Raw genomic sequence first — 27,964 nt, 5'->3', positions numbered from 1 at the left:
TATCAGCCCCGTTTTTTTAACGGGGCAGTGTCCAAGTCCAACTCCGCCTCTTCCACGCTTCGGCTTCCATCCAATCATCTGCATCGTCGTCGCCGGCGAGCGCCATGAGGCCGACCTCCCGCATACTGGCCGCGGGCCACCTCCTCCGCGGCTCACGCTCACGCTACGACCCCTCGCCGGTCGCCGCTGCCGCCCCCATATTCCGGCGGCCGCCGACCGTGCCGAGGCCTCTCCCGAGCCCTCTGCTCGGAGGCTTCGGGCCGAATTGTTGGGTTTATCCCGGCGACGGGAAGTATGCCCCCTTTGGTCGCCTCAGCTGCTTCATGTCGGACTCCACCTACCCGCCGCCTCCCCGCGATGTGGTAACTTGTGGTTACTGGCTTACTGCATTGTGCTTATTGCATTTGGTTTAGTTTCGATTTGGGGATGGTTAGAGGCAGTAGTGGTTGATTATGTATTTTGTATTGTATCAATACTTCAGTCAAACAAGCGAGTTTCCTAGCAAAACAGTCGGCTGTAGACTGTAGTAGATGTGATTAGTTACTAGTTTGACCGATACAGGAACTTAAAAAAGGATTATTAAGCATTGTGGATGGCATTGCTGGGCGCATTTGGTTTTGTTTCAGTGTTATTCTCAGTCCTTGCAAAAGGATAAATTTATCAGAAATTTACTATACCCTTGTTTCCTTTGTCATTGCTGACATTCGTGCGTTCAAGTTGATATTTGTTATGCTTCTGATGATTTTTTCAGACTTAATCCATCAGATCACAAAATAAAGTACAAACACGCTTACTCACATTTTTTCATATATATGATTACAAGCAATAATATTTGCTACGCTTGTGATGATTCTGTCAAGCAATTTTTTGGTATTTAAAATGCATTGTTTTCATCTTTATTAAATGTTCTTCAAGTATCTCACGGTTGATTTCAACTCTAGTAATCAATATCCAATACAGAAAATTGAGTCTGAGTTTGGTTACTTGGCTCTGTTGTTTTCCTTTGTACTATGAAAGGACTCATTTGTTGAGTTTGTTTTTTTGTGATTCTTGCCATGTTTGCAGAGAGGACATGCATTTTCCACATCTGCCAATGCTGTGGCAGTTGGGAAATCATCTGATGACAAAGTGAAGAAAGATATCTCCAAAAAGGATGTTGATGATCAGATAGCAGATACACAGATACTGAAAAACCTTGGGAAATACTTATTGTTGAATGATAGCCCGGATTTCCGCTTCAGGCTTATATTGTCATTGGGCCTCTTAGTTGGGGCAAAGGTAATGCTACACCTGAAAGTGGTAACCCATATGAGCAGAGTATTTTGTGGCTAAGATAAACCTGCAGCCTAATTCTGTTGTTAAGATATTTCTTTTGTTATTAATTAGTCATTAATGAATAATAACAAGGTGCACATTATGGCAATTCCTTATAAGCTGCCACTTATCTCATGATAGAGTACCATTGACCATTATGCTGGATTGAGATCAATACTAATCTTCCTGGCTGGAGTTCTATACATATTCACTTCTTATTCTGCAGTGACATTTTTTACTTATAGAAGGAATCATTTTGGCATAATATGATGCAATCTAGTAGCTAGATATGGCCTATCTGTTGGATGTATATCCTCAAAATATTTTTGCCAAGTTCCGCTTGTTAGATACACAACTATTTTCAAGTACTGTTGTCAAATCAAAGGAATAATTATGCACCTTCATTTAGGGCATATAAGAAATGATAACCACAGAAGTTGGCTGTTATTACAGTTTACATGGAACTTTCAACTTATTTATCTGACCGTTTTCATTTATAATGAACACCAGGTTATAAATGTTCAAGTGCCTTTCTTGTTTAAGCTTGCTGTCGATTGGCTTGCAGCCCTTGCTGGTGCTGAAACTTCACTTGCATCATTCACAGAGGCTAATGCTACCCTATTGGCTCTCTTTGCAAGCCCAGCAGCTGTTCTGATTGGATATGGAATTGCACGATCGGGAGTATCAGCCTGTACAGGTAAACTCTTTTTGGTTAGAAAAAAAAGCATGGTTGTTTCTTTCCCTGAAAAAATGAGTTCCTTTCGTGAGCTTGGAGCAACATGCATTGCCAGGCCCCTCTTTGAAATATATACTGATTCTACTGATTTATTCGTCGATTTCTGTTGCCAGAACTGCGAAATGCTGTCTTTTCTAAAGTGACATTGAGAGCCATCCGTTCAGTCTCCAGTACGGTAACTATTGAAATTTCCTTTTTTATTCCAATGTTACCACTCATTTGTCATGTTTTTCCAACCATCTACTAAATTCCTCTATTATCTAGATGTTCCAGCACATTATGATTTATGAATCTTTTGTTTATCTCAAGTTTTATTTCTTTCTACGCATTGATGTACTTGTCTTATTTATGTAGTGTTGCTAGTATTGTAAACAGTACTTTCCACAACATTTATATATTAAAAAAATTAAATTCATGGAAAAAAAAGCTTGAGAAAAAATCATTAAAAAATAGCTATTACTATCTTGACATCTGCATCCTCATCTAGCTGTTCATTGACTGTTGATCATGCTACTGGCCCGATGTGCACTCCCATCTGTAATGACTATGATAATTCTTTATCATTTTCTGTCATTTTTAATCATATGGAACTGTTTATGCTAATAAAGCTACATGCTCCTTTAGGTAGTGTTTGGTTTGGGGACGAAGTGGGATGGGTCAGACCTATCCTAGTTTTGTGGGATGGGATGGTTCCAGTTGTCTGTTTGGTTTATGGTATGGGATGGTTATAGTTTTTTGTTTGGTAGAAGGGATTGAGGTGGGATGGGATGGACGGATTTGTACTCACCGTTAGTGCCGTCTAGGGGCAGAGGCACTCGGCGGCGCCCGGATCTGAGAGGACCGGCGGCGGCGCTTGCGAAGGTGGCGGCGGCGGTCGTAGACGAGGCAGAGGTGGCGGAGTTTGTGGAGATGGCGGTCACGGTGCTCGTGGAGGTGGCGGCAGTCATGGACCAAGCGGAGGAGGCGCCGGGCGCGGAGGCGAGGCGGCGGCTGGATCTGAGTGGAGTGGCGGCGGTGCTAGCGGAGGTGGCGGTCACGGATGAGCGGCGGCACTCGTGGAGGCGGCGGCGGCGGCCGTGGAGGCGAGGCGGCGCTCGTGGACGCGCGGAGGTGGTGGTCGCGGGCAAGCGGCGGCGCTCATGGAGGCGGCGGCGGTCGCGGACGAGGCAGAGGCGGCGGCGCTCAAGGAGGCGGCGGCGGCGGAGAAAGACGTGTGGAGGTGGCGGCGGGTGTGGACGAGGCGGCGACGCTCGTGGGCGCCCGGCGGAGCTCGCGAAGGTGGTGGATGGCGCGGTGACGCCGTCGCTCGTCCCAGGTGGGACGAGTTTGTCCGCCAGTTTTTGGCGGATCGGTTGGTCCCGGATCTGAGAGGAATATTCCTCTCCAGGGACCAACCCATCCCACCCACCCCTAAACCAAACACCCCTAAAAGTGGGTTCGTCCCATCCCATCCCATCCCATCCTTGCAACCAAACACTACCTTACTGGTTAAATTATGGGTTATCTTACCTTCTGAGCTCTTGCTGTTGCAGGTATTTTCGCACTTGCATGAGCTTGATCTTCGTTATCATCTAAGGTACTTCTAGAAAATGCCTCCTATTCATCTTATATGTTTGTTTATCTTAAATTTATCAAATGATATATTTCCGTTAATGCACACATGCACAATACAATATATAGAAAAGCATCACAGTTAATGTAGGTGGCTTACAAGTTGTAGCAAATAATTGCAAGGAATTGCCAAATTAGGTAGCTTGACTGCATGTATATATTTCAGCATTTACGCATGGGAGATGATGAGAAACCTAGTCTAGGGCTGCACTATTTTGGTGGTTATAGCCTATATCCCACTTTGATTCTTCTGAAAATTGGTGTGGAAACAAGTTATAAGAAACAAGCAAATAATCAGATATTTCATGAGTTTTAGAACTGGAAAGTTGAAAATTATCTGAGCTCTTATATGCCTTTACCTGGCTTCTATATTTTCAGCCGGCAAACTGGTGCCCTAAATCGCATAATTGATCGAGGTAGTCGTGCGATAAATTACATCCTTACAGTGATGGTGTTCAATGTTGTTCCCACAATATTGGAGGTACTCAGATTATTGTCATTGACTGTTATATCCCATCAACTATGCATATACGCGCAATGTTGGTGTTTCTAACTTTCCGTAATGTATGCCAGTCACATTTTACATTTTTGTCTGATGTGTGCCTTCTGTTTTTTTTCTTTCCATTTACAGATTGGTATGGTGTCAAGTATACTTGCATACAAATTTGGTTCCACCTTTGCTTGGATTACTTCAGTTTCTGTTGCTACTTATATTGCTTTCACCTTGGCTGTGACGCAGGTGTGAATGATGTGCTCTATCAGACCGTGTCTGTCATCCATGCATAGTCTAACAAGATTTTTTGCTGTTTTTTTGTCACTAATGCCTTGACTCGTAATGCATTATTATGACAGTGGCGGACCAAATTCAGGACAGCCATGAATAAAGCTGATAACGCTTCTAGCACAGTGGCAGTTGACTCCCTTCTGAACTATGAGGTAATACCATGATTTTCAATTGGCCTGGCATCTAGTCTATGTTCTTAAGCTTTCATATTCTAATTGTATTAACCTTTTTTTTTCTAACTTCCTTTATTGGGCCAGACTGTCAAGTACTTCAACAATGAACAATTTGAAGTTGAGAAGTATGACAAATATTTAAAGAGTGAGTACATATATAATGTTCATTCTGGGAAGAAACCTTGTTAACGTGTAGACATGCATATGTTACTCGATACACTTTTTTTTGAAAGATATACTCTATGCATTTAATTCACTGGTTTTAATGTTATTTTCATCTTCTATAAAAACTACCAAAAAAACTTATATTGAGGCATGAAATACATGTGGAAAATGTTTTCCATGAGAAACAGTAGGGTTGATATTGCATCTTGGATTTTTTTTTTCAATCTTCACAAACAATTAGGAGCTTGTACACATTGATTTATCAAGTGCTTAGTTATATGCTATGTAAATCTGATGAATCCTAGCTGACATGTTGCTTTGGCATATATCGTAAATTGGTTTATAAAATTTGATCTATTAATTACTATTTCTTTTTCACAATTTGGTCAGAGTATGAGGATGCTGCACTGAAAACCCAAAGTAGCCTTGCCTACCTGAACTTTGGACAAAATATCATATTTAGCTCGGCTTTATCCACGGCTATGGTTTTGAGTTCATACGGTGTAATGAGTGGTGCTCTGACTGTCGGTGATTTGGTAATTTTTTATGACATCCGCTTATATATTATTTGATGCAAGTATTTCTTATCCCGTTTTGACATGTTCGGTTAGCACCATATCCATTTCATACAGTGGCAAAGCATGTTGTTGCAATATTATGTTTATTTTATAGTCAGGAAGGTTGTTTAAGTGAAAAGGGCTAACTGGAAAGTTTTGATCATATGCTACTCCTTTAGAGTGTCAAATTGATTATTTGCCACTCATGTTTCTATGACATGTAGCCCCAGGGTCCATGTATCAAAGGCAGAGCGGTGGCAAATCATCAAATGCCACTTCGAGGGGTGTCAAATGATCATTGATTATGAACTAATTATGTGGATTTGGAACAATAGTTAATTTTGAACCATGAACCATCAGTTCCAGATGTTGCCAGTTTTCTGCTTTTCTTCTTTATTTTTGACTGATTTTTATTAATTTGATTAAATTTTGATATCTAGGTTATGGTTAATGGTCTTCTATTCCAACTTTCTTTGCCTCTGAACTTCCTTGGAAGTGTCTATCGAGAATCTAGGCAAAGCCTGATTGACATGAAGTCTATGTTTCAATTGCTTGAGGTAAAAACTTCGTGACTATCTGTTGGGGGCCTAAATGGCTTGCAGTTTCAGTTTCATCCTTTCACAACCCCAGAAACTTCATTGCTGTTATTTCACTTTGTTCAGGAAAAACCTGGAATAAAGGATGAACCACATGCACAGCCTTTGCAGTTCAAGGGAGGACGCATTGAATTTGAGAACGTGCATTTTGGGTAAATTTTGCGTTCTGTTTACTTATTACATGCTTGTACCACTTCCTTAAAAAGTCACGTCTCTCAGAGCATCTGAACACCAAAGTGAAATATTGAAGCACTCCTAACATTTATCTCCGTAGAGATGGAATTTCTTTCCTTGTTTTGCTCAAGTTAATTTGTTATAGTGGTTCTCTTTGTTTGTGCTCTCCTGTAATATTTAAATTTTATCTTGACCATCGCCTCAATTCTCAATCAAGTTCAAATAGGTAAAATATTCTCATGTTGTTATTTTTTACCATCTGGCATCTGAGTAAAACAGTATCAGATACTGCTGCCTTAGGGATCTACGTTGCTGTCACGATTTGAATTTGAACAACCTTTAATTACCTCATATGTGGGTCAACAATTTATGTGCATATTGGGATGTAAATGACTGGCAATATATCATTATGGAATCTATCAAAGCACTAAGTACAATTAAGCAAATTTTATGACTATCTATTATGTAGTCTAACTTGTAAAGTAGACTTATCTGAGTTAATGTTGTAGTTTACCTGAAGGAACTGATTTCTTCCAGGTACGTACCAGAAAGGAAGATTCTTAAGGGTGCCACGTTCACTGTACCTGCAGGAAAGAGTGTTGCAATCGTTGGAACTAGTGGCAGCGGTAAAACTTTTTTTTTGTCAAATTGCATCTACCAATTGTTTAACTTGACTCAAAAGTTGAAGGCGTGTATGAGTTCTCCCATGGTCGTATCAGCAAATTGTTTTGTTAAAAAGAGGATGGGCTTTTTGGTGTTTCCCGGGCTCCCCCCTTCTATTAAAGAGTAGCACAAGCCAATACTTCCATATTTTTTTCCATGCCATGGCAAAGAGAGAAAAGTTATTAATGAAGGATATCAAGTTTTCTAGCAATGGATGTTTTCAAATACTAATTAAAGCCTGCTTGGCCTACCTATACTGAACAACAATAAGCTTTGGGTGTATATTGTAATTGTTATTTTCCTAGAAAAATGTTTGCCTTTTTAATATCCAACAGGGGCTGTCTCTTAAGGCTTTAATCTGAATTTTGGGTTAACTAAAAAAAATTAGGGGTTAGGTGTTCTCTTTGGTCTATAATTTGGACAAACATGCTTATGGTCTGATAAGGTCATTTCAAATAACCATCTGGCATGGTTGTACGTTTTGTCTATTTATGTCTGATTCAAGGCTGACTATAGTGATTTTTTTGGGGTTGTATGGAATGAGATATCTTGTTTTATCAATATTAGCAAAATTCAAATTTATGTGATCAACGAACAATTCATTAACTGTATTCCTCTACAGGAAAGTCAACCATACTTAGGCTTCTCTTCAGATTTTTTGACTCCTCTTCAGGATCTGTAAGAACAAAGAACGATCTATTTCCATTTTGATTCCCTGATGATGAAATTGATATCCGTTTTATAGCATGTATATCTTCAGATGTGTATCAAGCTTGCCATTCTTGTGATGCCTTTTGTTTGATCTTTGCAGATTCGAATAGATGGGCAAGATATCCGAGAGGTGACACTGGATAGTCTCCGGAAGTGTATTGGTGTTGTACCGCAAGATACGGTTAGCTATCTACTGCTCTAAATCTGTCAATGCTGCATTACTTTTCTTGTCTTATTGAATTTACTATGCTAAATGGATAAAGCATGTAGACTATACACAATTGGAACATTCTGGTGCCCTTGTGCAACTTTAGTTAGCATATGTAAAGTTGTTGAGTAAATAGAAGTAGCTCTATCAACATGCTTTTCACATATCAGTTAGGAGTTACCACAGTTCACTCCAAGAGCTCAGTAGCTCACACTGTTAATGCATTATCCAATGCAGGTACTTTTTAATGACACAATTAAGCATAATATACAATATGGGCGGTTATCAGCAACAGATGAGGAGGTACTGTGTTCTACCAATACATTTACATTATGAAGTTATAGTACTCCCCCCATAAATCCCTTATATTTTGGGACGGAGGGAGTAGGGTCATTTGACCTTGTTCAAGCTAAAGTTTATTTGCGTACAGGTTTATGACGTTGCCCGCCGGGCTGCTATTCATGATACAATTATGAACTTTCCTGACAAGTACAACACAGTTGTGGGAGAGCGAGGATTAAAGGTGAGATGCAGTGTCTTATGACATGCCAAATCCAGAATAGTCAGAACCTGTTGGTCCTAGCAATAATGTCTCAAAATCTGTGATTTTACTTCCTTTGCAGTTAAGCGGTGGGGAGAAACAACGAGTATCAATTGCTCGTGTATTCTTGAAGGAACCTTCCATTCTGTAATTCCCTCTTTCCATTTTAGCCTTAAAAAGCTTTAGATTCAGCGTTGTCTGACTAGCATTACCATGCTTTAGCAATTGAGCAAGTGGCTGTTTTTTATTGTTCCTATGCAAGCCCTTGTATGAAGTTAACATGTCATGGTGATGGTGTGCCAAATGGTCAGAGTGAACCCTGCTAAATCTGAATTATTTCACACTGTTAACAAACACTAATTTTGCAAAAGATGAGTTTACTGCATTCCTCCCTTTGCTTATTTTTTTTGTTATCTAATTTATACCAGATTGTGTGATGAAGCTACAAGCGCTCTTGATAGCACCACCGAAGCGTCAATTTTAAATTCTCTGAAGACTTTGTCCGTTGACCGTACCTCTATCTTTATTGCACATCGACTGACAACTGCAATGCAATGTGATGAGGTATGCATGTTCATGCAAATACATTAGAACAAAAAAACCTGCAACTTCATTTTGTGAAAGTAATATGATTTATTGAACTAAAAATAGGGATTCAGAGTAATGTATCAGTTAACAGCAACAGATTTTCTTTTGCATCGATTCAAGAAATCGATAGTTACCATCATGGGCTAGATCTCAATTATAGCTGATTTATCATTTGTTCATATGTTTGAGCTACAGAGCTTTCCATTATACTCGATACTGATGAATACTTGTTTGATGACACTTCAATGATTCTTTTATAAATCTTGTTTCAAAATTTGTATTTTCAGATTATTGTTTTGGAGAATGGGGAGGTAGTGGAACAAGGACCACATGATTTTCTGCTGTCAAAGGGTGGCCGATATGCTGAATTGTGGTCACAGCAGAATAACAGTGATGCCATCGATGCTGCCGCGGTTAGCTTAGAGGTTTCATAGACTATATACATAATTCCCTTTTGCAAGGGAAAATGCAAACCATATTTGAATGAAAGAAGGCTTCCCCATATCTGCATTGTAAATTGAATGGTTAGGTTTTTAGATATCGGGGAACAGAAATTTATAGCTTAGGAGCAAATAACTCCGTTTGAAAGAAAGCCAGGAGGCAAAATTTTCCTCTTTGAGGAAACACCCAACAGTTCGACATGTTTCCATGATGTAAGCATTTTTTTTACTAATCCAAGTAAATATTTTTTCCCACTAAATCCTATGACCGTGATCTGATCGAGGACTGTTGTCAAAGCCTTGTGGCTGTGGTGGTGACTGGTGAGGTATCATCTCATGCTACGTTTGATATTTGAGGACTGAGGTGACTACTACAAATACTGCTGATGTGTGAATGTTTATATGCTTAACTTTTTGTTTACCGCAGGTATGTGAGATCAAAACTTATTTTATGTAAATATTTTGGTCGTTGCCAAGGTAAGAATGAATTTATGAATGCTGCCTCCTTTTTGGATGAAAATTAGAAGATGTTGATGTTCCCTCCAGCAGATTGTGTTAGTCTTTGAGCTTTAGCTTTAACATTGTTACTACCTGCAGATATAAAGAAACGGCAAGGTTTTGTGAGATACTAATAAAACACTAAATTTACAAATACGGCCATCCCCATATATTATGCGGCGTGACATCATGCAAATTTATGTGGTGTATGTATTATCAGATAAATTCTTTTATGTTCATTTCCAGCTCGATTTACGGCTGAACAGTGAATATAATACCTGGCTTGGTAGCGAGGAAGTAATACGCATGAGGTAAAGTATCCGCCAAAATTCGAACTTTTACAACACAAGGCATGGTGCTCCGACATGATAATAACTTTTGTAGCGTTCGGCAGCCATCGATGCTGTTAAATATCACGGCAAAGCTGCAGCAAATTGAGCTGCTGCAGCCGTAGCGCTGCGGCAAAATTGCCCTTCGAAGAAGCCCATAGATACTGACTTGTCCTGTCTGAATGTATATTGTTTGAGATTAAGCGAATAGAGTAGTTTAATTAATCCAGGATGCTCATATACTCATTGTTTTGCTTTTTTTTTATTTCCTTGGATATATTGGTGTCTTGCATTTTTTTTAATAATATATGCCTAGCCTATGCTTAAGAGCAGACAAGGAACATTGGACATTCCCCAATGGGAACATTATTCTATGTCATCTGCTAGGTGCCTCCTATGACCTTCGTACTCGTAGCATGTGACAGCCAGATGTATTGTGATTAGCTAGTACTGTGCTACTTAATTTACACAACACAATAGTATTAATTTAGACATCTTAACACGGCATGATTTTCGTATATGGTATTTATGTTTTACCAGCCGATATTGTGGTTTTCAATAGTACAAATTGTTGCCATCTATCGAAGGTAAAAAGGAACCAAGAAAAGCGGGGAAAACATATACTCCGACCTACGTTAATTATAAATCATCAAAACTTGAAACGAAAGTGATTGATGAGTGCCATCACCAGATCTACCAACCAAATGGACCTTTCCCCGGGTCAGCTTCAGCTTCGGTAGTTCCAGACAAGCAATACCACCGGATGAGGCTGAGAAACCCAACCTGCCCGTGCTGCACTGTATGCCTGTGTCGACCCTCCGCTGCCGGTTTCTTTTCATAATTTTTTTTATTGTGAACCTTTATTGTCTTAAAATTTTTAAAACAAATCATCCATAATATTATTTTTCATAGAATAAATTTTTTGACCACACCATTTGAGTTAACATGTTAGGACAATATCATATCAGATAGCAGTATGATGTTTAGTTTATCTACTACCTTGTGTTTTTAGGTTGCTAGTAGCATTTCTTCACCAACCATAGCTAAGGTTAGACTATGAATCTAACGCAACGCTTTGACTAGAAAGCTATGATCTTACCGCACTTTACAAGACAAATAACATATGAGATCAAGATGAGAGAGAAAAAAAATCGTGGTTATGTGTAACAATGAACCGAATACATAGCTAACTTAATTAAAGCTAACTTGATGTGTAGCAAAGTATGGCAACATGTAGTCACGAATCAAACAACCCCTTAAACTGTATTTGATTGTTGATTTTAGAAACTAATCCCTCGCGCATGCAAAATAGAATGAATCATTAATGCATGATTAATTAAGTATTAGCTTTTTCAAAAATAGATTAATAAGATATTTTAAAACAAATTTAGTACATTTAGTTTTGCAAAAAAAATACAATGTTTAGCAAATTGAAAAAGTATGCGCGTAAAACAAACGAACTCAAACTAAGTGCCATTGTTCGTGGCATGGCAACAATTATTTATCTTATACTCCACGATATTTTATGAGCGTGAAAATGTCATCTGATCACACCTATTAAAATGATGCGACAAAATATTTAGTTCAAAATTTTCATAGAGCTCCTTTTGAAATTAAAACTTAAAAGAAAGTTAAAAAAAAACAACAATAACAATAATAATAATAATAAATTGCCTACCAGCAACACTGCAAGTCTGCAACAGCAAGCAAAGCAGAGATCACGTCCTCCCAGGACTGGAGCCTGGAGGGCCAAAACCCCCCAAATTTCCCAAGCCAACCCAACCAAACCGGCCGTCTCGTCTCCTTCGTCGTTGGCAATGCCTCCACTGCCAGCCTAGCCCACGCTGCCCACCGCCCCACCCCCCCAACCCCAACCTCCCTCCACTCCCCCTAGCTTTCCCCCTCCACCTCGTCGTCGTCGTCAACCCACCTCACCCCCAACCCCCAACCCCAACTCCTCCTCCCCCCCAAATCCCCCAGATCCCGCACGCCGCCGGTGGCCGCAGCGCCGCCGCCGCCCAAACCCTAGCCGGCGGGCGGGCGCAGTAGCGGAGATCTGGTACCGTGCCGCGATGGGGGACTTCAACGTGGCGCTGGTGATCGTGGCGGCGGTGGTGAGCGTCCTCGTCCTGCTCGTCAGCGTCTACCTGCTCATCAACTACCAGCACCCCGACGACGCCAACCAGGCCTACTTCCCCAAGCTCGTCGTCGTCCTCGGCATCACCGTCGCCCTCCTCTCCATCCTCATGCTCCCCGCCGACGTCGCCAACCGCCAGGCCTGCCGCCGCGCCATCTACAGCGGCGCCTGCTCCCTCACCCTCCCCATGAAGACCCTCTGGCTCGCCGTCTACATCGCCGACGCCGTCCTCGTCTTCCTCGTCATCCCCTTCGCCATGTTCTACTACGAGGGCGACCAGGACAAGTAAGTAGTATACATATACATTTCCACTCTTTCCTCTATCCCATTGCGCATCTGCTGCTAAACTCTCACTGAATGTTGTTGATTGGATCCGTGTGTTGTTGCTTCCTGCAGGTCAGTGGGGAAGAGGCTCACCTCCGCTCTCCTGTGGGTCGCCGTCTCCGCGGTGGTTTGCGGCCTCATCCTCGGCATCCTATACGGTGCGGATCACTGCTCTCCTTTGCCTATCATGCTAAAATTTCTAGACTAGTAGTAATATTGGAGTGGGATTTTTGAATCTGTTCGAATTTGCTATGTGACCTGTTCTACCTGAATCTTGAGTTGGTTGGTTACTAGTGTTAATTCTTCTGGCTTCACTTGGAGTGACTAGCTCAAGCTTTGAGCTTTTCAATTAGTACTTATTTTCGAGCAATCAATGCTGTACAAACCAGGAAGGCAGCTGCCAGATCTGAATTGTCCTGTTTGAGCTTTGCACTTGTTGTGTAGTATATCTCCCCGGTCCACATTATACCCGCAAATTGTTTTCTTATCGACCAGTAGTCTGTAGCTTCACAATTGGTAGTTTTGTTTTTGCGCTGTTTCTTATATAATCCTTGTTTCTTTCTTCCACCCGATGTATTAAAATGAACTCCTGCTAGGTCCCTTGAATGCCCTCTGCAAAAAAAAGGGTTTTTTTTCAAGGAAAAAAAAAGTGGTCTTGTGAACACCGTGGCTTCTAAGGGTTTGGGATGCTTTCACTTTACATGACCTCACTTTCATTGTTCTGCTGCAGGACTTGTTGGCAAAGTGGACTTCACTGTCAGGCATCTTTCTTCAGCAGTTGAGACATTTCCAAATTCATTCACTAGTTTCTCAACTGGTCAACCTTGCATCAGTACATCGCCCAAGCAGGTTAGTCAATCAATCAAATTATGCTTTCTTATGCCTATAGTAATGATGTTATGTGCTCCCCATCCAATAGCAACATTTGATCGACACCTTTCTTTTGGCATTTTATCTACGACTAAACTGCTTTACGGTTTGTTTTATTCAGTGCGCAGCTTACACTGCACCTGCTAACTCTCAAACAACTTGGACAATGCGCGCTACCTTCCCTGAATATGTGGTTGCTCTTGCTACCATCGTTGGATCTGTTCTCTTCACAGTGAGTTTTACTTCAATCTTCATGTTTTGCTTTATCACCGTTTCTGTATAGCTACATCTATTCACTCTACTGGTCTGCATGTGACCGATAGCTTTATGTCTTTTATTGAGTGTAAGCTGTACTAGAAACAATTTGAAATATGGATCCTTTCCAACATCCAATTCTGCTGCAATCATGCTGGTTTCTTTTTACAACTTTCCTATTCCTGTTTGGTAGATATTTGGTGGTGTTGGAATTGCTTGCCTTCCATTGGGACTTATATTCTCATTTGTCCGGCGCCCAAAAGCTGTCATTACACGCTCACAATATATAAAGGTGCCTATATTCTCACATACTTCTTTTCAATTATGAGCATTCATTAGAACCATATTTTTCTACTACATATAATTATCACTTTGAAATTTTCAATGTGGATTGAGACTGAACATATTTTCTGCAGGAAGCAACTGAACTAGGTAAGAAGGCTCGGGAATTGAAGAAAGCAGCTGAAGCCCTTCACCAAGAAGAGAAAAGTGGGAAGAAGGGCAGAAAATGGCGCAAAAATGTCAAGGCCCTTGGGAAGGTGAGCATTGCCATTCAAACTTTTAGCCTCACTCAGTGAACAAACTTACCTTTTTGAGATTAGTGTGGAGTAAGAAGCATTTGTGTTCCATTTCCTTTCTAATCAGAACACTCGTGTCCATTTGTGTACCACATGCCAATAATTTCTGTAATGCTCTATTAATGCTCTTATTATGTTTTGCCTGCCCTTTTAATCATCAGGAATTAGTACTTTTAGAAGATGACATGAAGGCTCTTGAAGAGATGTACCCTCAAGGAGAACAGGTAACTGAACATGAAATCCTATTTACATTGTTTCTTTTGGTTTATTGCTGGCTTAACATCCATCATGGTGCAGGCTGAGGCTACCTGGGCTTTGACAGTTCTTGGTTACATTGGAAAACTTTTATTTGGTGCTGTCGGGTATGTGTAAATAGTTGTACGGACTTTGCTTCTATTCTAGTCCAACCTATCTGCAATTGTCTTCTAATAGCTACTTATGATCTCAGGTTAATTATATCGATTGCTTGGGTTGCACATATCGTCATATACTTGTTGATTGACCCTCCTTTGTCCTCCTTCCTGAATGAAATCTTCGTAAAATTGGATGGTGTTTGGGGTATATTTCTGTTCATTACATTGTTCTGAACTCGTCCTATTGATGACAGTAGCTTGACCAATATTCTGTTTTCTGTATTAGGTCTGCTTGGGACTGCTGCCTTTGCATTCTTCTGTTTCTATCTCCTCATAGCAGTGATTGCTGGGGAAATGATGCTGGGTTTGAAATTAGTTTTCATCACCATTCACCCAATGAAGTATTTGACATATCCCATGGCATTTCCTTTTCTATGTAGTATCTTTTTTGGAATCATTGATAACGCATTTTTTTTCAGATGGGGAGGAACTTTGATGAACTCGTTCCTGTTTAATGTTGGACTCATCCTACTTTGCTCCATCAGGTGTGCTACTGAGGCTTCTTTTAGATGTAATTGTTTATTGCTATTATTTTTGTAAATTATGATGCCATCTTCCATATTGGAACTTTTTCCATGCTGACAAGGTAGCGTCTATTAATTGTGAATTTGTTGCATATATCTGAAATTGTTTCTATATATAAAATCAGTGTGTCCTTTAACGGTTAGCAGTAGTGTAAATGAAGAACTTTTGTAAAGCAAACATTGAGTTGACGTAGCTTAGCTTGTGCCTAGTGCAGCTGAAAAATCGCTTCAACATGTTGACATGCGACTTTGTTGGTTTCATCAACCTTGCTTCCTCCATAACATATGCATACCTGCTGATTATCTGTTAATTTTCTCCACTAAGAGGCCATCTAAAATCTTTTGCAGTGTGATTCAGTTCTGTGCCACAGCTTTTGCTTATTATGCGCAAGCAACTGCAGCTCAGGAGATCTTTGGCCACACACTGCAATCTCTCCGTGGAATTAAGTATCTCTACAAGTATGTATCTAGCATGCAAATCCATAGTCAGTTTACAGTTGTTTGCTCGAATAAGCTGGATATATCCATGTGGTGGATATTGGAGCATCAAACTTTTGAAAATGTTCTGATTTTAACATCTGAATATGCAGGTACAATGTTTTCCAGTATGGCTTTGTGGCTCTTGCGATACTCACACTCTTTTACTATGCAATATTTGTAAGTGCATTCTTCCAAAGTATTCAGTCAATTCGTATGAAAATCTGGAAAAATGTTGGCTTGCTTATTTGTCCTGAACTGTTTGTTCAGGGATGGCGAAAGAGGAAACCGACAGGAAGATTCCAGCTCTCAAATTGATTTGTGGTTTGTTCTGTAAGGAAGCCTGACGAATTGAACTACAAACATATTTGTTCACGAGTGATAGATTGGTTAGCAATGTATATGATCTTTGAAACCGCTTTCTCAAAGAGCTGGAGAGTTTATCCATGTAAATTAGCAACCATGAAGTATAAGGAGAAAACTGAGATTTCAGTAGGGCACGGACATGGTTGTTAAAAGCAGAACCCAGCTGCCTTTGTAATGTACACATTTCTCATCGCGGCTCTTCTTTTCCTTGTGTATTATTATTTTACACTTGGCTGATGTTATTCTTGACAATACTGGGTCCTTCGAGGCAGAGATGTTTGATGTGATCGGGTGCCACTTTGGGACCCCCTTGTTCTTTTGTTGGGTTTGTATCGAGTTAGGTCAGTTGATTTCTTTCATATGTACCATACTGTGATTACCATACGAACTTCTAGATTGTATTAAGGATGTCTTGATCATCTGTCCTCTGTCAATCTGCATTTGCTTCTCATCTTCAGACTGCTCAACCAATCGAGCTTTTGGGGACAAACTTGGCTGTCCTGTTCCAAATTTCACTCTATTTGTTATGGTCCCTTGTTTAGCGGCATGTTTAATTTTACCAGATGAAAGTCAATTCTGGTTAACCGCATTCTAAACCGTAAAGAAGCTGAACGTAATAAATGTATACTCCGTATCATGTTAATCCGAAATCCAGTGACTGTTCACACCTTAACAAAAATGGTGCCTATTTCTTTAATATCCGTTTACGTCAGATAAATTGACAGATAAAATAATAAGAAAAGACATATATGGAAGGAAAGAGAAAGGAGAAAACGAAAATGTAAATAAAAAAAAGCTACTCCATATGGCATGAAATGGAAAGGATAAAACTAAAACAATATGAGAGAATTTTAAGAAAATAAAGAACCTATATATGGAAAGAAGACAGGAGAAAACTGAAACTATCTGTACTAGAAGAGGGGGGACAACTGAAACTATCTGTTTCTATAAATCTGCCTCCAATGTTCCAATCTATAGCTCAAAATGATCATCAGCATGATGAATGCCATTTTTGCGAACCCTTAGGCTGTCCAGTAAGACTTGACAGACACAAGGATCTTCTCCCTCTGCATCGGCCCATCCTCATGATCAACGATCCTGCTCTCCCATCTCATCCCGTCTGCGATGTTCTTGATCTTCACCAGGACATCAACATCGTCTCTGAATATTACCGTGCCTTCTGGCCTCAGCACACGGTCCATCTCCAGCAAAATGTCCTCCATTTCACATCTGATGACATGCAGAGAACAGCAATAGATTCAGCTAGCTTCATGGCTGGAGCAACTGCAAAGTTGAGCACAAGAAACAGAAGCAAAATCCAGTACCTGTCTTTGTACATTGTGAACAGGGAGTACGCATGGATCAGATCATACGTCCTAGGATAAGTTGACATCGCCTCACACCTGCAAAATTTTCACATACTAATTAAAGACCAATAAACCTGTAAATTTTGGAACATTTTGCAGCAACAAATACACTGACGAAGAAAGCAGTGCTGGAGTGTAAGTGGGCTGACCCACCAACTCACTTATTCGCCAAATAAGTGGGTAACCAGTTGATCGATCCACTTAATTAGCTTATAAGTGAGTTCACGGGTCAATCCGCTTACACGCCTGTGCATATATGATAGTCTGCAATTTTATTTTTTTTTTTGAAGATTTTGCAGCAATGAATACACTGAAGAAGAAAGCAGTGCACATATGCTGGTCTGCAATTGTTTTCTGAAGATTTTGCATTAGCAACGACACTGAACATATTTTGGTCAGAAGAATTTTCAGCTTACCAATCTTGGTACGTTCCGATGAGCCCTCGCTCGTAGATCACGCCGAGCGTGTTGGCAACGGCGGCCGTCGGCACGACGTTCATCACCCAGACAGGATCGTCGACGAGCGCCGCCGCGAAGCCGCCGAGGCCGGCGTTCATGTCCAGCAGATTCCGGTACCGGCCTTTCTCGGCCAGCCCGCCGCTGACGCCCTTGTAGCGATCGACTCGTCTCCTCCACATCTCAGAATCCTTGATAAAGGTGTCCACCGTGACGCTGCTTCCAAGGCTGCCGCCGGCGATCCTCGGCGGCGGCGATGTAAGCCTCTCCGGCCATCTCTTGACCTCCCCTCCGGCGACGTCTCCGGGCCCGGACACCTCCGGTAGGGGAGTGATGCACTCTTCCATGTTCACATACCTTGAAATCATTTTTCAAGAACTTTCAGAAACGAAGCCAACATTTTTTTAAGAGTTTATAAATGTTTTTGAGTATTTTTCGTAAAACTACTGATATTTTGACCAAACTATTGTAAAACTACATATTTACGACGGAGTATAAAAAAACTACAGATTTAATGCCGAGTTTACCACGAAACTACAGATTTAAGGTATAATGTGTAAAACTACATATTGTTAATCAAATCAAATCTTAAATTTTCATTCGAATGGAATCATGTTTGGATCATTTTCAGGTGATAAACATGCATACCAGCCAGCATCAGGATCTTGGTTGGAATTGCAGAAACCAAGACCACCAAGCTCATTTCTGCTAGCCTTGCAGCTGACATGGTTGATTTGTTTCTGCCAAACAGCAATGTCACCCATCTGCTGCACCTTGGTCCAGCAAAGGCTCTTGGCAATGGCCTCAATGGCCGATTGCTCGGAGCTCAAGTCCTCCGGCGTCCTCTTCCACCCCTTGAAATGTCTCTCCCAGTTCACCGGCGGCCCTGACAGGACCCAGTACCCGCCGGGCCGGAGAACCCGGTCCACCTCAATCATGTAGAGCCCGTCTGAAATGCAACAACCATTGTTGATATTGCCATGATCAATCAAAGCTACCCCTCCGATCATAAATATTCGATGTTTAGAACAAGATTTAATCAAACTTCGAAATTCCCGACCAAAAATCTATTATATTATTAAAGGAATAGAATTTCTACGTTCGCTCTCATGGCCTAGAAATTCTCACATTAATCGGAGAAAAAGAAAAAACAGAGTCCATATAGAAATACAATTTAGAAATACCTAAAATTCGGAATTAAAAAATAAGGAATATTAGAAGAGGAGACTAGAGTCCATATAGAAATACAATTAGGAAATAGTTGAAATTCGGAATTAAAAATAAGGAATATTAGAAGAGGAGACTAGAGTCCATATAGAAATACAATTAGGAAATAACTGAAATTCGGAATTAAAAATAAGGAATATTAAAAGTAGAGTATAGAGTCCATATAGAAATACAATTAGGAAATAACAGAAATTCGGAATATTAAAAGTATAGTATAGAGTCCATATAAGAATACAATTAGGAAATAATATAAATTTGGAATTAAAAATAAGGAATATTAGAAGTAGAGTATAGAGTCCATATAGAAATACAATTAAGAAAAAAAAGAAATTCGGAATTAAAAAAAGGAATATTAGAAGTAGAGTATAGAGTCCATATAGGGATTTTAAACTAAATAAAATTTGGAATAAACATAAGAAAATTAAAAGTAAAGTTTAGAGTTCGTATAAAAATATAATTTGCAAATAACTAAAATTCGAAATTAAGAAAAACATGGGAAGAAGAGTTTAAGGTCAATATAGAAATACAATTTAGAAGTAACTGAAATTCAAAACTAAAAATTAAAGAATATTGAAAGATGAGTTTAGAGTCCACATAGAAATACAATTAGAAATAATAAAAATTCAGAAATAAAAATAAATAATATTGGAAGAAGAGCGTAGAGTCTATATAGAAATACAATTTATGGAAAATTCAGAATTAAAAAAAGAAATATTAAAAGACGAGTCTAGAGTCCATATAGGAATATATATATATATATATATATATATATATATATATATATATATATATATATATATATATATATATATATATATATATATATAGTTATTTTTAAATTTTATATATATATATATATATATATATATATATGTATATATATATATATATAATTTACAAATAACTAAAATTTGATATTAAAAATAATTAATAACTAACACGTATATAAAATATAATATGAACATTCAAAAATAAAAATAAATAATATTGGAAGAAGAGCATAGAGCCTATATAGAAATATAATTTACAGAAAATTCGGAATTAGAAAAAATAAATATTAAAAGACAAGTCTAGAGTCCATATAGGAATATATATAATTTACAAATAACTAAAATTTGATATTAAAAATAATTAATAACTAAACATATATAAAATATAATATGAATATTACACATTAGTAGTTTTGTAAAGTTATTGCAAAATTTAAAATTATGTTGTCATTTTAATATATTTGAATAATATAATGAGAAAACATATATGCTATTATATGAGAGAAAATATAATGATACTAGCCGCGCAATCTGCGCGGGCCACCATGCTAGTTTTTTATTATAATAAGTATGATACAATGATACTACTTTAGTACTTTTTCTTCTTTCGTTTTTAAAATAAGCATTTGAGGTATTATCCATGGATGGTTGGAATTTCAAAAGTTTGACCGAATCTCGTCCTTAACTTCGAAAAAGCCTGTCAACTTGGTGGCTTCCAAATCAAATTAAGCACAAGTTTGATTTTGCAGGGGTGAAATTTGAGGTGGTGGAGTTACAAAGCACGTACTGTACTTGCTCCAGGGGATGAGGCAGCGGGAGCAGTGCGCCATGTCGAAGGCGCGAGCCGGGTAAGGAAGGCGCTTGGTGGCCATGATGCCGAGCATGGCCGGGACGCCGCGCTCCAGGGCGAAGAGCACCTGCGCCTCGTGCGTGTCCTTGGGCGCGAACGACATCGTCAGCACGTCGCGCGACAGCAGGTACGCTCCCCAGCTCGCGACCTGCACATGTGGTTCGTTCACACTTCAGAGTTCAGAGTAGTAGACAGTGCACATTAGCATCAGATTGATTTGTCAATTGTCATAGCAAAGAAGACACGGATATTAGGAAATGACCTAATATCAAATAATTAGAAGAGGTGAAGCTCTGAACCCAAGTCGTCTAGCCCACCACCCTGTGGAGCTAGCCGGAAAACCCCTGGGCATTTCTCATCAATTGTCATAGCCAACAGCTTGACTCATGCATGAGTGTTTCCCGAGTAAGGATGATTTGTCTGATGAAAAAACTTTGTTTACGAGAAATCTTATTTGACGCGTTTTATACAACCATCGTTTTATTTATGATGATTAAATTACAGGCCGAAGGGTAAACGATACTAGTGTTAAACTCGTCGTACTCCGGTTGAAGTTAGCCAAGAAACACAAGCCAACAACAAGGGGGAAGAAAATCATGTCTTGGACATTTTGTTCAATAGTGTTGATAGCTGGATATATATGTCGCATCAGACATCTTGTACCATCTTTACAGTGAACACAAAGGTAGCAAGAATGATCAATTAGTAAGGTAAGCTCTTCGTCCTGAAAGAAAACCAATTTCTAATTTAAAAACTTGATTTTTGATTATTTTTTTTAAGAACGGAGGGAGTACGAGCAACCAGATCCAAAGATGCACAGTTGAGTTCAGATAAAGCTATCTGCCGTCTGGTTAGTTGGACTATGATTAGTATTTTCTTATCCAAATAAGCTCTCATCAGTACACAATTCCATGTGCACACTTCTATCGAACTCTCCTACCAAACTAGATATCAATCACCGACTCAGACCTAACATCAATTAATCCATTGTTTCTTTTTTCAATTTCTCACACCGACTCTACACATGGAGAGGGTACTTAGTTAACATAAAACCAGCTTTGATCCACATCCAGAAGCTGATCCAAATATATCTAATTTTGCTGTCTGTCCTCGAAGCATCCATGTACTCTATGTCTAGTACTAGTTGTGAACATTCAACTATCCTAGTGGCATTTTTAATCCAACAATTAACAAACAGATAAGGCAAGGATAACTGGTGAAGGTGTTAATCACAGATGACTACATGGAGATCCACAGGCATTTACCCAGTAGAAAAAAAACCATACTTTTTTCGCAGGGCTAAAAAAAAGGGTTTTTTCCCCTACATTTTGGCAAAAATACGATAGAAAAAAACAAGGGTGTTTAACTCGCTACATCAGGAAATTTTTCACTACAAACAAACCAGCACTAGGAAACACAATCATGGGTGTTTAACTCGCTGGTACACAACACAAGCTCCAAAAAGTGTACACTGATCTACGCGCTGATGATCAAGAAACAGTAAAAAAAAACATGAAAACAACACAACTGTGGTGGAGAAATATTGATAGCAGCCCGAATTTCATAGGGATTGAATTGCAAACAAATTTTGGAAAATAAAATAGGGACTCGATTGTAAAATATCAACCTCAACCAGTCAAACTCTACCACTAGCCGTCAGATCAGAGATGTGCGGTCGAGATTACGTTGACCACCAGTCAACCAACAAGGAAAAACTCCACTCGGGACTGGGCCCACCAGTCAGTGACTATCATCACCAGGTTAATCTGAGAAGTAAACGCGGTAAAAGTAACTAACCCCGCAGCCGGTGTCCAGCGCCGTCCTGACCGCGCCGCCGCCGCCCAGCGTGATGCCGGCCGCCGCGGCGATGTCGTCGATGTACCGGTCGGCGCCGTGCGGGAACATGGTCCCGCCGCCGGGGAAGCGGAGCACGTCGCCGTCCCGCCTGATCCAGTTCTGCACGCCCTTCTCCGTCACCAGCTCCTCGTGCGGCGCGTTCGCGTACCACGCCGCGTCGCGGCTCCGCGGCCACCGGAGCGGCGCGCGGTAGCCCCGCGGCGCCGGGACGAGGCACCGCCGCCGCTCGGCCGGCGGGGGGCAGTGCCTCTCCCTGTACGCGAACCGCCGCCGCGGCTGGCGCAGCGACCACCGCTGCCCCTCGCACGGGGTGTGCTCCGAGTACCCCGCGTCGCACGCCGGGACGCGGCGCGATGGCGGCGCCCCCGCCTCGGCCGCGTCCTCCTCGGACGCGCCGTGGTGGATCGAGAAGTCGAGGGCGGTGTCGTTCTTCGAGGCCGCGGGCGCCGGTGGCTGCCGCGTGTTGCACGGGACGGCGGCGAGGGAGGAGGCGGGGAGCGGCGGGGCAGGGTGCGTCCACACGGCGAGGAGGTAGGAGGCGGCGCAGAGCGCCACGACGGCGGCCATGGCGGGGAGCGGGAGCTTCATGGTACGCAGCAGCATGGCCGCTGACTTCTCCTCCCCTTTGCCAGCTACTGGAAATTTGGGAATAATCACTGAATCAATCACCGATCAAGAACTGAAATTTGCTATCTCCTCGGTCAGATAGTTCAGATTCGTTCACTGTTGTGCAATTCAGATCGTGTGGAGAAGGGAGGAAGAGAGGGGAGGTGGTTGAAAGGTGCTTGCTTGAGATGGAAGGTGGACACCTGTTGCAAACTGCAAGATGTCATACTGTCATAGTGTCATGGATGCTAGTGCTTGGTGAGCTCAATAGCTGATTGCCATTACCATGTGCAACAACACAGTGTCACTGTATCCTGTCAAGTGTCAAGAATGGTTTATTGGCCTGGTTTTGTTGCTCTTATTCACGCAAATCTTTTGTGTTCTCGTTGAAAAATTGCTGCTCATGTTCTTGTTGATTTACAGAATGACAGACCACAGGATTGTACTTGCACGAATGGTGTTTTTTATTGGATGGGTGTGTGCGTTTGTCAAAGCTAATACTTTTTTTTTTCATTCTTTTCAGAGATATCTAACCAGGTCAGTGACAAACAGGGTAGGCAACAACCGGCCAACAAGTTCTGAAACTAACTACTTCTACATGACACCACCAACCATGGTATGTATGTAAGAATCTATCCTTGCAACAACAAAAACAGCTATTTTCCCAATCTGACAAAGGCTGGTTCAGATCTGCAAAAAGTCTGAATATTTTCTTCTATGAATGCACAAGAAGACTCTGGATATCGAAATGTTTCTGGGGATCAGTCCATTGTGATTGTTTAATTTGAGGTTAGGCTGTGTTTAGTTCAGCGCAAAGTTTGGATTTTGATTGAAATTGGAGATGATGTGACTGAAAAGTTGTGTATGTATGACAGGTTGATGTGATGGAAAAGGACTGAAATTTGGATTCAAACTTTGGATCTAAACTCAGCCTTAGTTAAAGAAGAATGCCTTTTCTGGATCTACATCTCCTCTACCTGTGTTTCACAAGTGGACAGGAGGATTACTGTAGTTGTTGTTCAAGCCTAAGCATTTAGCTCCCTGTGACCTGAGCTGATTAGTCCAAACTAAGTCTGGTTAGATTTGTTTGTGCCTTTTCCAGTTGCCTCCATGTGTTTTTTTATACTACCAATGATATTCTGACTTTTCTAATCCTCTCCATCATGATAGTTTTCACTGAGATACGCCAACGAGATACCATACATCATGTGTCATAAAAAAATCAGTCTGCTGAATTGAAGTAAAAAGAAAAAAGAAAAAGTGAGAACTCGAATAACACTTCTTCCCTTTCATATTATTATACAACTATTATAAGAGAGAGAGAGAGAGAGAGAGAGAGAGAGAGAGAGAGAGAGAGAGGGAGTGCTATAATGTTAAGAGCTAAGCAATGGAGTTTATATGCTTAAATCGCTTATTTTTCTTTATATATGGGTACCTAATAACGCGAGGTTAGTGGGTTTATGAGATGGCAAGTGTAAGAAACAATTGGTAACTAGTGACAACACTTGGAAAACGATATATTGTCTCATATACCTTGCTAGTGGAAATAGTAACAATTTTCTTTAAAAAACTCACTTAACTCTAATGGAGAGAAACGTGGAATTTCACTGAAAATTTAGACATACTCTCAGTTTCTTCTAAAATCTCAGCTTCCCTCGCAAAATCTTCACTGAGCCTAGCTAGAGAGATAGCTAGCCGCTTCAATCAAGTGGCCATCACGGTACAAACTAAAGGTTTAGCTTAATCAGTCAGGAGTTAAGTAGCCCAAGATATGCAAATGATTAGTTCAATCAACTGGCCAGCAGTTGAGATGTAATCTCTATATATATATATAGCAGAGACCGAAGTTTAAGTTGAATCAATTCGTTTGTTCTGTTTTTTTTGGTAAATTTTACGCATGATAATGTGATTGCATTTCTTGAGTTGGAACTTAGAACTCATCAGTGATCCACTGGTTGAGAGCTTGTTTCTGTGAAATCATATCAAATTTATTTCTGTAAAGATTTACTTTTCACTCGCGCTGCAGTTAACCCTCAGTGTTGGCTGCTGATCTGAAGTATAAGTCGACGATTTTATCCTGGGAAAAATCAGTGAAATATCCCTTGCCGACGGAGAGGCCCTCGCCGGCGGCGAGCCGCTCCACCATGCCCTGCACCTGCTCGGCCCCGACCCTCGCCGGGTCGAGCAGGTTGCAGGCGACCTCCACGACGCCGCCGCCGTGCGCGAGCCCCATCGCCTGCACGGACGGGAGCCCGCCGCCGCGCTCGCTGACGGCGCGGGCGATCCGCCTCGCCGCCTCCACGTCGCCGGTGTGGACGGGCACGTTGTAGTTGTCGACCCAGCTGGTGGCGCCGACGACCACCACGCCCTTGGATCTCGGCGGCCTCTCCGGCCCGGCGTCAGGGGCGACGGGCAGGGCGTCCGTCTCCGGCGCTCCCCGCCATTGGTCGCCGGAGGAGTTGGGCTTGAAGTAGCCGAGCTGCCTCCTGATGGAGGCCAGCGTCCTCCCCTCCCGGTGCGCCGCGCCGTACAGAAACGTCGGCACTGCGGCCTCGGCAGCGGCGAGCTCGCCATTAGATTGTTTCTTGAAGTGAAAATTGAGGAGAAGAGGAGTGGAGAGCAGCACCAACCTTGGAGCTCGTCTCCGATGTCGGCGGCCACGGCTCCGGCGAGGTCGGCGACGTGGCGGAGGGAGGCATGGGCGAGGGGGTGGAAGCAGATGTGGTCGACGGCGCCGAGGCGCGGGTGCGTGCCGGCGTGGGCGCCGAAGTCGATGGCCTCCAGCGCCGCCCTGACCATGCCGAGCACGGCGTGCCGGAGCGGCGGCGGCGCCGGTGAGGGGGTGAGCGGCGCGACGAGCGTGTAGCCCACCCGGTTGTAGGCGTCGTCGGTGAAGCGGTTGACGACGACGGCGCCGCCGCCGCCGCCGCGCGCCGCCTGCTCGATGGCGCGCAGGGCGGCGTCGTTGCGGCTCTCGGAGATGTAGAGCTTGCAGCACGCCAGCAACGTCGTGGGCCTCGCCATCGTCGTCGACGTCATCATCGTCTTCTTCTCCGGCGATGTGGAGATGACACGAGACCAGCGTTTGTTGTGTGGACAGAATTCAGCAAGGCATGCAGCCTTTGGACTTGACGAATTTCGGAGAAATTTTACGAAGATTGAGGCCGTGTTTAGTTCCAAAGGTTTTTCTTCAAACTTCCAATTTTTTTATCACATCAAAACTTTTCTACACACACAAATTTCTAACTTTTCCGTCACATCGTTCCAATTTCAACCAAACTTCTAATTTTGATGTGAACTAAACACAGCCTGAAGTAATTAGTGAGAAAATAGTTTAAGATTTCACAGGATCATCATCGAAATTAGTTCGATTCTCACAAAACAAACACTGAAAATTCATCCATTCATTCCAATGAAGGTTTTATTCAGGGCCAGTCCTAACTTCTTGGAAGCCCTTGGGTGAAATAAAGATAGAGGCCCTCATAACTTTTTTTTTTGCAATAGTGAATATAATAATTCATTATATTATTGAACAAAAACATCCGTAAGTCATACTAACTGTCATTCCAATTTCCAATCGCCTAATAATACTTTTCATAAGTTGAACACAACAAAAAAAACAATATTTTCTTCTCTTGTAGGCCCCATTTCCACTAAAACTAGAAAATCATGCGCACCTGGCGCGCATGATTTATAGCCCGTATATATTATTTTTGTGTTATTAATTAGCACATTGTTCATAAAAGTTTAAAAAAATCTTAGTTGAATGGAATTTTTTGAGTTCCAGTTTAACGTAATAGATCATATTGTTGAGAAAATCATCAAATTTTCTCCCTTTTTCCATCCATGCCATTAGTTATTCCTTTGTTTTTTTTAAATTACAATTAAGTTATTAACTCATGATAGATTTTTTTAGTAGTGTCCATTGAATTGGTTCGAAGAGATAAAATAGTTTTTTTTTTCATTTAAGATATGCAGCTCAATATTTCGAAAATACTTATAGAGATATATATGAATATGAGTAGTTGTATATGCATTCTAACATTTTTTGCAAATGTACTATAGAATACTCTATCTTTGAACATGTACATGTAGAGCAAGTGAGCTCCATTGACAGAGGCATTTGCTCCTTCCCCTGATATATAGATACTTCCAGATTATCCTTCCTCTGCGTGAGAGGACTGGAGCTGCCACAGCCATGCTCTTCCCTCGTACTCCTAGACACACAGCGAACGTATACATTTTGAGCAGGTGGCCACCATTGGCTCCATTGACAGAGGCATTTGCTGATTGCCTAATCGATCCTTTTAGATTATCCTTTCATCTGCAAGGGAGGATTGGAGCCAGCGGCGAATCTAGAATAAAAATTACCCGGGGTCCACTACATTACTCGAGGTCCACTACATAGTAGTTATCTAATTATTCACTAGTATACTAATCAAAATAGCATAAATTAGTTAGAATTTAACAATTTTACCCGGTGTCCTGTGACACCGGTAAGTTATATGTGGGCACGCCATTGATTGGACCCACAACCCTGTTTTTTCCTTCGCACTCGACGCACAACTGCCCAACTCTTGGTATCATTTTTTCCCCTTTTGGTGTTCTCCAGATTTATCTACCATGTGAGAGAGGACACGTGGCCCAATCACTACAGATAAAAGCAATATTTATATATTTAAACTCATGCTAGCGTATAACATCATCTATAATTTATTTAATTCTACAAATCAACATGTAAGTATATCTAATCATCATCGCTCACATTATTTTAATAATATTTTAACAAATATACCTATT

The 27,964-nt window shown here is 41.2% G+C and overlaps 4 protein-coding genes and 2 long non-coding RNA genes across 7 annotated transcripts; 3 read left to right on the top strand and 3 right to left on the bottom strand.

Moving 5' to 3' along the window:
- Nucleotides 1-45: 45 nt before the first annotated feature.
- Nucleotides 46-9,521, top strand: LOC4339984 (ABC transporter B family member 25, mitochondrial). Its single transcript, XM_015788551.3, has 20 exons — nucleotides 46-362; nucleotides 1,066-1,278; nucleotides 1,825-2,011; nucleotides 2,164-2,225; nucleotides 3,583-3,626; nucleotides 4,040-4,142; nucleotides 4,293-4,400; nucleotides 4,514-4,597; nucleotides 4,703-4,763; nucleotides 5,174-5,319; nucleotides 5,781-5,897; nucleotides 6,003-6,088; nucleotides 6,648-6,736; nucleotides 7,396-7,451; nucleotides 7,585-7,665; nucleotides 7,930-7,995; nucleotides 8,123-8,215; nucleotides 8,316-8,380; nucleotides 8,662-8,797; nucleotides 9,109-9,521. Exons 1-20 carry the CDS (start codon nucleotides 105-107, stop codon nucleotides 9,253-9,255), a joined length of 2,202 nt encoding a protein of 733 aa, XP_015644037.1. The 5' UTR covers nucleotides 46-104; the 3' UTR covers nucleotides 9,256-9,521.
- Nucleotides 1,841-2,976, bottom strand: LOC136356935 (uncharacterized). Its single transcript, XR_010741973.1, has 2 exons — nucleotides 2,838-2,976; nucleotides 1,841-2,003 (listed from the first exon to the last, which is right to left on the bottom strand). It is a non-coding gene; the product is annotated as an uncharacterized lncRNA (long non-coding RNA).
- Nucleotides 9,522-11,792: 2,271 nt separating the features above from the next.
- Nucleotides 11,793-16,522, top strand: LOC4339983 (LIMR family protein Os06g0128200-like). Its single transcript, NM_001402714.1, has 14 exons — nucleotides 11,793-12,510; nucleotides 12,622-12,707; nucleotides 13,280-13,398; nucleotides 13,541-13,651; nucleotides 13,868-13,966; nucleotides 14,091-14,213; nucleotides 14,414-14,476; nucleotides 14,550-14,614; nucleotides 14,701-14,810; nucleotides 14,892-15,006; nucleotides 15,085-15,150; nucleotides 15,538-15,648; nucleotides 15,780-15,846; nucleotides 15,937-16,522. The coding sequence occupies exons 1-14, from the start codon at nucleotides 12,161-12,163 to the stop codon at nucleotides 15,982-15,984; spliced, it is 1,533 nt and encodes a 510-aa protein (NP_001389643.1). The 5' UTR covers nucleotides 11,793-12,160; the 3' UTR covers nucleotides 15,985-16,522.
- A 179-nt stretch (nucleotides 16,523-16,701) lies between these two features.
- LOC4339982 (probable methyltransferase PMT15) lies at nucleotides 16,702-23,402 on the bottom strand. Its single transcript, XM_015787399.3, has 6 exons — nucleotides 22,499-23,402; nucleotides 20,639-20,849; nucleotides 18,503-18,803; nucleotides 17,816-18,211; nucleotides 17,358-17,435; nucleotides 16,702-17,262 (listed from the first exon to the last, which is right to left on the bottom strand). Exons 1-6 carry the CDS (start codon nucleotides 23,159-23,161, stop codon nucleotides 17,055-17,057), a joined length of 1,857 nt encoding a protein of 618 aa, XP_015642885.1. The 5' UTR covers nucleotides 23,162-23,402; the 3' UTR covers nucleotides 16,702-17,054.
- LOC107281393 (uncharacterized) lies at nucleotides 23,012-24,316 on the top strand. Of its 2 annotated transcripts, XR_010741972.1 has the most exons (5): nucleotides 23,012-23,147; nucleotides 23,264-23,422; nucleotides 23,688-23,780; nucleotides 23,898-23,953; nucleotides 24,040-24,316. It is a non-coding gene; the product is annotated as an uncharacterized lncRNA (long non-coding RNA). The 2 variants fall into 2 exon arrangements; XR_001546725.2 differs by lacking the exon at nucleotides 23,012-23,147 and having other exon boundaries at nucleotides 23,277-23,422; nucleotides 23,853-23,953.
- An 814-nt stretch (nucleotides 24,317-25,130) lies between these two features.
- LOC107276920 (formiminotransferase cyclodeaminase-like protein) lies at nucleotides 25,131-26,262 on the bottom strand. The gene is made up of 2 exons (XM_015787404.2): nucleotides 25,795-26,262; nucleotides 25,131-25,708 (listed from the first exon to the last, which is right to left on the bottom strand). The coding sequence occupies exons 1-2, from the start codon at nucleotides 26,204-26,206 to the stop codon at nucleotides 25,191-25,193; spliced, it is 930 nt and encodes a 309-aa protein (XP_015642890.1). The 5' UTR covers nucleotides 26,207-26,262; the 3' UTR covers nucleotides 25,131-25,190.
- Between the last annotated feature and the right edge of the window lie 1,702 nt (nucleotides 26,263-27,964).

This window comes from Oryza sativa, chromosome 6 (genome assembly GCF_034140825.1).
Source record: "Oryza sativa Japonica Group chromosome 6, ASM3414082v1".
Taxonomy (NCBI): domain Eukaryota; kingdom Viridiplantae; phylum Streptophyta; class Magnoliopsida; order Poales; family Poaceae; genus Oryza; species Oryza sativa.
The sequence above is the reverse complement of the archived record's forward strand: the minus strand, read 5'-3'. Positions and strand labels throughout refer to the sequence as shown.